Raw genomic sequence first — 9,829 nt, forward strand, 5'->3', positions numbered from 1 at the left:
TCACAAATCCTGAGCAAGATGTCATGCTGTGTGACGGTGTGAGTGTGAGTGTGCGGGATTATGGCTCCACTGTGCGCCTGCAGATGAAGGAGGTGCTATGTTCTCTCGAAAGACGCACTCCGTCCGCCAGTCAGCAGGCTACTGCTTTAGGAAGTGAGAACGTTTCTAACAAAGTCAAACTCCAAGAAAAAGTGGCGAGTGGTACTTTAAAAAAAAAACACCTATGAAAAAAATACTTAACTAGAAAAGAGTGTGCAATGAAAACGTACCGAGCAAAAAAGATTGGCGTGGTCAATGGAGCGAACATGCAGCTGATCTCACCCCCTTTGACAGCCAGTGTGTGCTGCGATCATCCCCGGAGACTCCGGTTTCCGCGGTGTTGTTGTATGGCGGTCTATGACAAATCAGTGCGTGATGTTTCCACACGAGGGCGCTACAGACTTCTATACTGGGAGAGTCAAGTGTGCGCAATGGTCAATATACTGAAGACGCAACTGAGAGTATTTTTAGAAGACGATGCTGAATTAGTCAGAGCTCTTTGGTGACCAATGATGTGTGCGTCTGGACCTGGTCTGGTCAAAACTAACCTAAAGCCAGCCAACTCACCTTTACCAACTCTATTAACTATTTAAAGTTTTCAAAAATCACACTTTCTCTAATACAACCTAATGCCTGGACACGGATTACGAGGTAATAATAATAATAATAATAATAATAATAATATATTAGTGTGATTTTTGAAAACTTTAAATAGTTAATAGAGTTGGTAAAGGTGAGTTGGCTGGCTTTAGGTTAGTATATATAATATCACTCACTAGCATGAAGTGTGATATGACCGATCGATGATGACCGAAAACGCGTTCATAATCTTCTAGAAAATGGCACTGACAAATTCCAACATACTTCAAAAAGCAAAGTTGCGTATAATACTAGACTATAATTTTCATTAAGATACAACGAGAGACATAAAAACAAAATGCTAACAGTAGGTTTCCAACACTATTTCTAAAGACCATCGAAATGTTGTTTATTCTACCAGCCAAACTGTCAGGTTTTCAACAAACCTAAATTCAATAATCTGTTTGTGAAATCGTAAAAAAAAAAAAAAAAAAAAAAGTATCCTGATAGATAACCGTTAACAATAATTCGCGACTGTTTCTAAATGTGCAGAAATTAGAATACTCATGTTCAAACTGCGGGTTGGACCGTGTTTGGTTTCAACTTTCAACTTTTGTTTTATTTGTCATATATAAAATACATGTACATTACAGTGAAATGTTTGGTTCTATTATGAGCCCCCTGAGAATGTGCTTCATACAGTAAAAAAAAAGTAAAAAGAATAAAGTCCAAACACTATACAAAATAGACATACAATATACAAACTAAAGTACAGCCTAAAGTACAAAATGCAAACAAGTGTTTAAGTGTTCATACTATCTTTATCGGAAATCAATTAAGTTAACAGGATAATATTCCATGCTGGATTGTGTAAGAACAAGTTTTCCATTCGTCAGTTATCAATCGTCCACTGAATGGGTCATTAATTGTCACGGACAGGTCCGTTCATTCCAATGGCACGTGTTTAATGAGGAGACGGCGACGTCACCGCCCCTGACTAATATAAAAGGCAGGAGCAGCGCTCACCGGTTCATTCAAAAGCTCAGAGTTGCACACATTTGAGAAAGAGGGAGAAAGAGCGAGAGGAAACACAAGACTCAAAGGATCGGCCAAAGGAATTGGAGTATGAACAGATTAAGCATAGCTGCGGTTTTACTTTTGGCATTGGGCGGCGTACTTATCTGCGAAGGGGGTAAGCATTGACAAACTTAAAATCTGCCAAACGAAAGAAAAGAAAAGAAAATCACAGTTGGAGCTCATAACTGGGTCAATTATAGGCATTTTCATTGGACTTTTGAATGATAGACTGTGTATTGTCAGAATACTTGTATGTGGTTGTAAAAAAAATATATATATATCCAATTGGTTGTGCTTGTGCTGATTCCTGTAATGACACGAACCTCTTTGTGGACAGGTAATCTTTGCTGCTCAGAGCCATGCCAGAACAGAGGTGTATGTACTGCTCTTGGATCAGAGGCGTATGAGTGCGACTGCACCAGCACAGGATATATTGGACAAAACTGTACAAAACGTAAGTCAAGTTTAAATACTTAAAAACGGTATGATGTGATTAATACCTTTATCCTTTGACTATTTACTCAGAATAGCCTAAATTGCTTTTATTTGAGCATTCATTCATAATTCCATTTCTATACACATTTAGCCTTCTCATGTATATTAAAATAGTATTAGTACCTATTTTATTGTATTAATTCATTATTTCCACTGGTATTCACATAGGCTTCTTGTGTTTAATAAAACATCATTATTACCTATTTTTATTAATAATTCATTTATTCATATTTCCACTGGTATTCACAAAGGCTTCTTGTGTATAATAAAACATAATTATCTATCGTATTGTATTAATAATTCATTCATTCATATTCCCACTCACAAAGGCTTCTCATGTATAATAAAACATCATTACCTATCTTATCTTTATTAATAATTCATTCATTCTCACCAACAGCTGAGTTCTTCACATGGATAAAGGTCACCTTGAAGCCGTCGCCCAACACTGTACATTATCTCCTCACCCACTTCAAAGGGTTCTGGAACATCGTCAACAGTATCTCCTTCCTCAGGGATGCCATCATGAGATACGTACTGACATGTGAGTCCAGATCAATCCCAGCGTATGCTTTATTTTCGCTAATTATTATGGCCCACTAACGGTTCATGCAGGATGGATGTTGAGGGGAAGGTCAAGACTGGAGGTCTCCCGTGATGGCCTAGAAAATACCTCTTAGATATTGGGGTAATAACAAAAACATTTCCAAACGTATATATTTTTTAAATATTATTTCTGTTCTCTCTCTCTCTCTCTAGCCCGGTCCCATTTGATTGAAAGCCCCCCCACCTACAATGCTGATTACGGTTACAAAAACTGGGAGGCCTACTCAAACCTCTCCTACTACACGCGCTCCCTTCCCCCTGTGCCAAAGGATTGCCCAACTCCTATGGGAGTAGTAGGTGAGTGTGATCACTCTCTCTAATCCTGGAAAACCTGTTGTTTCAGATTCTTGAACTCTGACTGAGCAGCTTGGCCCAATTGCATCACGGCGGGCGCACACATGCAAAGATGCTTTGTGGCTCTGACTTGTTTGCTTGGCTGACTTTGCAATGAGCTGAGCAAATCGCAGCCAAAATCACAGCCAAACCGCTCCGGGACCAAACGCTACTTTCGTGACAACCAGTGCCACGAGAGATTTCACAATCGCTCCCGGATTCAGTTTCAATCCCTTTTCAACGGGGGTCTGAGATTGTCTGAAACGGAGACAGGATTGTGAGGTGGAGCGTTCTGTAATATGACCCTCCAAACCATAGAACCTTTCCCACGCTTGCTCCATAAGACCTTTTACATTGAAACCGCAGTGACAACCTAAATAGTGTAGCTATACTTTTAAATATAGCTAATCAATAAAGATTGTGCACTTGAGGCAGGACACAAGTGATTTGGATTTACTATTTTTGCAATTCTGAAGGCTTTCTTTTTTGTATTGTTAATGTTCTTAATAATTAACTTAAACATGCTACTTGTTTTATTTATTTATCATCGCTGGTTTATACTCTCTAGCTTGTATTTCATTGATGGGTCGATTTGACTTTATTTTACATCGGTGTGAGTGTCAAGCAAAACCCTCCATTTCATGTGACGTATTAGACGAGACAGATTGATCATTTCTCCCCCGTCTTGGGCTTTCTCAGGTAAAAAGGAGCTGCCTGACGCCAAGGTTCTGGCCGAGAAGCTCCTGATGAGACGACAGTTCATCCCAGACCCTCAGGGATCCAGCCTGATGTTCGCCTTCTTCGCTCAGCACTTCACCCACCAGTTCTTCAAGTCGGACATGAAGAGAGGACCAGCCTTCACCAAGGCTACAGGCCACGGGGTGAGTTTATTATCCTCTTCGAATTCGTTAGTTTTCCTCTTCTACCTGGGAATTATAGAACTCCATAGCTTTTAATGACTGGGCAGCCGCTGTTCTCGTCATCATTAGAATGTTCTTTTCTGAAAGGGTTAATGTCACACCGTGTTAGGAACACTCAACGCCGCAGTAGTACACGTGGCGTTGCAACAGTAACAGTGATAGCTCTGCAACGGTAAATCGCACGCAGTTAGGGACGGAGAGGAAGTGGGTGGTCATGATTTTGAAATAAGTTGGCAATATTGTCACATCATGTTTTCACATTACACCATACAGTTGCCTTGCATCACACAATCTCAGTGGGTCAGCGAGCCAGAGAGCACGTTCTTGACTATGAATCTAATCGACAATAATATAATAATACATTGTCTGTTGTTCCCTCAGGTGGATCTCAGCCACATCTACGGAGACACCCTGGACAGGCAGCACAAGCTCCGGCTCTTCAAGGACGGCAAGCTGAAGTACAAGGTACGAATCCCATCCGGAAACCTGAAAAAACGAGGTTAATTCAATCTTGATCTCTTGGGGGGAAAAACACAGAACCTTCCCCCTAACGCTTCCGTTTCTTCCCTCCTTTGTGTGTGCAGATGATGGAGGGAGAGGTCTACCCCCCCACGGTGCAGGAGGTCGGTGCTGAGATGCACTACCCTCCTCACGTGCCCGATTCTCACCGCTTCGCCGTGGGCCACGAGGCCTTCGGGCTGGTCCCCGGCCTGATGATGTACGCCACCATCTGGCTGAGGGAGCACAACAGGGTGTGCGACGTGCTGAAGGAGGTCCACCCCTACTGGGACGACGAGAGGCTTTTCCAGACCACGCGCCTCATTCTGATCGGTGAGTGTGACGGGAAACTGCGGGACAGACTAAGAGATACTTTATCTTGCTGGGGCGCCTTACCTGAGACTCAGCTCAGAGACTGGGGTTAATTTTAGCTCAAGAATACAAAATTGTTAGGAAAATGTTGTAGCATTACCAGTGTATTATGTTCACAAATTGTCCGTCACTTGGATACGAATGTTAGGCTGCTGTTAGGCTGCTCATATAACCCACCGCCATCCTATGTAAGTCAACGGCAATTAGGCTGGTTGGTGAGTTCATATTATGCCCACATTGTCTGTATGCCTACATGTATATACCCTCGACTACACAACTGATTCCATTGTGATCATTTTTAGGCAGGGACTGCGATTTGGAGACTAGAGGGGATAAAGGTTAAATACAAAACACTTCACATGAAGTAGAATAAGCAGTAGTAGACGTAGACCCCTGTTACTGTACTTCCTCTGTCTCACAACAGTGTTGCTTTAGTTCCCATGGATCTGGTCTTTAAGGAAGGAAGTGGCTTTCCTCTTGTATTGCGCCACGTTCTCACACTGTTTTTGTCATCATGCATCAGCATCTTGTGTGAAACAAGTGTGTGAAACTATGCTCCTCTGTGATCGTAGTGGTGGTCTAGGTTGATCATCTAAAGAGTATTCGCCTTGTTTATCCGTGGAAACAGCGTAACCTTGATAGAAAGTGTTGAACCAATCATCATTTGTCCCACATGATAATCAATGAAATCTATAGTAAACGTCCAATCAGAACATCTCATCATCTGTCGCTCCCTCCCTTCCTCCCGTAGGTGAGACCATCAAGATAGTAATCGAGGACTATGTGCAGCACCTGAGCGGCTATAACTTCAAGCTGAAGTTCGACCCGCAGCTACTCTTCAACCAGCGCTTCCAGTACCAGAACCGCATCGCCTCAGAGTTCAACACCCTGTACCACTGGCACCCGCTGATGCCCGACACCTTCAACATCGAGGATCAGGAGTATAACCACAAGCAGTTTGTGTTCAACACAACTGTGGTCACAGAGCATGGCATCAACAACCTGGTGGAGGCCTTCTCCAGGCAGGTCGCTGGACGGGTAAGAAGATCTTCTTGCTGTGAGGCAACAGTGCCAACCACTGCCGCCCTATCAGTAGTGGCGATAGTAGTAGTAATGGTAGAGGAGATAGTAAAATACACAATACACAGGACTGTAGATTTTTTGAGGGGACATGAACATTCAAGACAATCAGGGTTTAGAGACAGGGAAATACTTGTAATTGTTTGGGTGAGAGGTGTGCTTTGTTTGGTCAGTGGAGTTGGTCATGGGATAACAGATGGGTGGTTGAGGATAGTATTATTAGTAGTAGTAAGCATTTGTCATCCACTCAAAATGAGGATTTTCTCTCACTATGAAACCGTACAACTGTTAACCTCTTGTCCTCTGTTTAGGTCGCTGGCGGTCGTAACGTCCCCGGTTCGTTGATGTATGTGGCCATGAAGTCCATAGAGAACAGCAGGAAGATGCGCTACCAATCCCTCAACGCCTACAGGAAGCGCTTCTCCATGAAGCCTTACACCTCCTTCGAGGACCTCACAGGTGAGAGAAAGTGGAGATATTTAGGATGACCATCTTTTAGACATTATTACATTGAGACAAGATTAATGTTGTCTCTAAGGATGTGTCAACTGAGGGAGAGCTTGCCTCGCTACTGCAGCACGATACGCTTTTAGAACTGACTGATGATTGATAGATGCATGATGCAAACACGAGTCCAGGCAGTCTTCTTTTATGATGTAACTTTATTAACGCCGACATGTTTACAACGGCAGCACAGAGCACAGCGACATTTAAATATCGGGTGACAGTTGCACTTAGAACTGGTCCGGACACATTTGTATTCCCTGTGGCACTGATTTATAGCTGCAAGCAGCCAGGAATTCTGCACCGTGCCTGCAGGATCCAGATGTTCCCCTCAGCTTCAGATAGTGTAAGCAGTTTACGACGGGGAGGGAGCGAGTTATAAACAGGCGAAGAGAGGGAGACCTCTGTGAGGTCCACTGCGAGGTACTGCCTCAGGAGAAGAGTCTTTGAATTCCTTGGGAAGAGGCGACTCGAGATTAACGAGTATGTAGATGTTATGAGTTTGTACAAGTGTGTGTGTGTTTGTGACGGTATGAGAGAAACAGAGAGAGAGAGAGAGAGAGAGAGAGAGAGAGAGAGAGAGAGAGAGAGAGAGAGAGAGAGAGAGAGAGAGAGAGCGTGAGCTTAGTATTTATCATTCTCAATGGGTTTGCTTTGCTGGATTCCATTCAGACAAAAACACAGGTGGTCAGATCAGCCACTGAGGCGGCGTGAGACAAGCCAGACTAGAGAGAAACTAATGAACCATGCTTCCTGTTGTGTTTTCTGCCTCAGGGGAGAAAGAGATGGCCGCGGTGCTGGAGGAGCTGTACGGACACGTCGACGCCGTGGAGCTCTACCCCGGCCTGCTGATAGAGAAGCCCAGAACCAACTCCATCTTCGGGGAGACCATGGTGGAGATGGGGGCCCCTTACTCCCTGAAGGGCCTCATGGGAAACCCCATCTGCTCACCAGAGTACTGGAAGCCCAGCACCTTCGGAGGCACCGTGGGCTTTGCCATTGTCAACAGCGCCTCGTTGCAGCGGCTGGTCTGTAACAACGTCAGAGGCCCCTGTCCCGTGGCGTCCTTCCACGTGACGGGCATCAAAGAGACGGGGCCCGTCACCATCAACTCCAGCTCGTCGCACTCCGCCAGGGGTGACATCAACCCCACAGTCATTTTGAAAGAAAGGACTACTGAGCTGTAACTTTTATTTTATATATAATTCTACCCCCTGTCTTTTTAATTTATTTATTTAATTTATTTATTATATATTTATTATTCTTATTTATTACGTACTGGAAAGAGTGTCAGAGAAATGCCTTTTATATACATACTTTTGGATATTTTTGTAAGGTTATTATTAAGATATCATGTCTTGTTTTGTTGTGTGTATTTATTGAAAGAGCTAATTTAATGTATTTACTTTTATCTGTGACCTCAGCGAGAGTAGCACTGGTGATGATGATGATGATGATGATGATGATGATGATGATGATGATGATGTTATTGTTCTGTACTTCAACAACTCGATACTTGAATAATTTAGTTTACATTTTCTAAAACTACAAAAACTACTTACAACTACCTACTATGCTGTTACATTTAAGTGACTATTTAAAATCCTCCATCAAACTTGACACAACTATACTATAGAGACCTGCATTGACTGTTGTACGTTATTACAGCTAGAATGAGCTACATTCCACCTAGGCTACAGTGAACTACATTCCAACTTAACAGCTATTGTGTTCTGATCTTACTGTATCTATAAAGAGCATCCTAACTTCACTGCTGCTGTTTACCTGTTTATCCTGTATTCTGTTGAGTTAGTGTATGTTCATGGATATAAACCAAACTGGCTTAGGGCAAAGAAATAACGTGTTCCAGACCACCTCTGAAATTTCGTGTTAGGGTTCCAACACTGTTGATTGATAACAAACACGGTTTATATACTGTACTGTATAATATCATGTGTATTGTGATTTGTCTTGTGTTTTTTTTTTTTTTTATTATATTTGCATTTCTTTTACTTGTATTACATCTTTAAATGTTGGAAATAAAATCTTTGTCTACTGGAAATTATGACTCTTGTTTCTATTGACTTGGGGAGCATACAGTAACGTAAGGTTATGTATATAACCAAGTTCTATGAATTATGGCGACGCTCAGCATCAGTTGCATAATATCTCGCTTCAGTGGATATGCACTGAATACATTTCAAAATGTACCTTTACATACCAACATCCGTCTGACCACACCCCCATCTGCTGCCTACATAAGCAGGGGTGGGGCCACACACTCATCTCCTTCCCAACAAATTTCACCACAATGAAAGATCAAGGGCCGCAGCGGCGTCCTGATGCTGAGCGTCGCCATAATTCATAGAACTTGGTTATATACATAACCTTACATTCTATTTCATTATGGCTTTCGCTCAGCATCAGTTGCATAACAGGAGCTGAGCGGGAGCCATAGCTCGACAAATGTACCCCGCTGAGGCCCCCCACAACCATCAGACCGGGGAGGACCGAGCCCCCCGACCCTCCCTAATGGAGGATACCCCCCCTATTGGAGGCTTACGGGAGGGAGACGGATCTGACCGTGCGAAGAGGAACTCAAGCAACTCAACGCACAGGGTGAGCAGACCGTGGCTTGACCCCACGACTACACACACGCACAACCCGCATGCCACCAGGGAACGAACGGAAGGAACAAACCTTGTTACTGCCCCCAAAATCACGGGGTCAAGAGCAAACCCAACCCCGTGGCAAGGCAGTAGATAGCGGAGCGCGAAGGAAGACCCAGACCCACTGAAGGGACTGGATCCCCTGGAAAAAGGGGGCCTGGAGAGGTCAATGACGCCAGGCATCAAGACCCCACCAGGCGGTCACTTAGTGACACCGCCCCCCACATCGCCAGCGTATTCGGATAGGGCCCCTCCAAGAGCGGGCCCTTTCCCCCCAATAGTACACCGCCTGGCACACTGACCCTGCAGAACAGGCAGTCAGCATGGCCGTAAGCACTCAAAAAAGTCCAACCAACGGAAGCAGGCAGCGCACCGGGGAAACCAGGCAGCAGGCTGTAACCTGAGCCTGGAGCACTGCGGACGAGACAGGCGACAAAGGAGTCAACTGAAAACAGCCCCCCCGGCGGAAGGGGCGTATGCTGGCGTTGTTGAGCACCATGACAAAGCCTCCATTAAAAAAAACCCACCCAGAGGGGTCGAGGCAGAGAAGGCTGACACGATTGGCAGACGTCATGAACGTGCAGGGGCACACTCAACCGGGTAACCCGGGAGTTGACTCTGCTCCAACACACCAGGGAATCAACCACCCTCTCGGTA

At 44.1% G+C, this 9,829-nt stretch overlaps 2 protein-coding genes across 2 annotated transcripts in view; one reads left to right on the forward strand and one right to left on the reverse strand.

Moving 5' to 3' along the window:
* pla2g4ab (phospholipase A2, group IVAb (cytosolic, calcium-dependent)) overlaps positions 1 to 187 on the reverse strand; it is a 149,783-nt gene extending 149,596 nt beyond the window's left edge. The window contains 1 exon segment of the mRNA XM_084310478.1: positions 1 to 187. This exon segment is cut by the window's left edge and continues 26 nt beyond it. The gene's annotated coding sequence lies outside the window, so the exon portion shown is untranslated.
* A 1,484-nt stretch (positions 188 to 1,671) lies between these two features.
* Positions 1,672 to 8,498, forward strand: ptgs2b (prostaglandin-endoperoxide synthase 2b). Its single transcript, XM_084309501.1, has 10 exons — positions 1,672 to 1,810; positions 2,033 to 2,149; positions 2,591 to 2,734; positions 2,950 to 3,093; positions 3,829 to 4,010; positions 4,431 to 4,514; positions 4,634 to 4,880; positions 5,671 to 5,957; positions 6,311 to 6,458; positions 7,278 to 8,498. The coding sequence occupies exons 1-10, from the start codon at positions 1,744 to 1,746 to the stop codon at positions 7,688 to 7,690; spliced, it is 1,833 nt and encodes a 610-aa protein (XP_084165627.1). The 5' UTR covers positions 1,672 to 1,743; the 3' UTR covers positions 7,691 to 8,498.
* The last annotated feature ends 1,331 nt before the right edge of the window (positions 8,499 to 9,829 follow it).

Source organism: Notolepis coatsorum (genome assembly GCF_963971535.1).
Source record: "Notolepis coatsorum genome assembly, chromosome: 3".
In the NCBI taxonomy this organism is placed as follows: Eukaryota; Metazoa; Chordata; class Actinopteri; order Aulopiformes; family Paralepididae; genus Notolepis; species Notolepis coatsorum.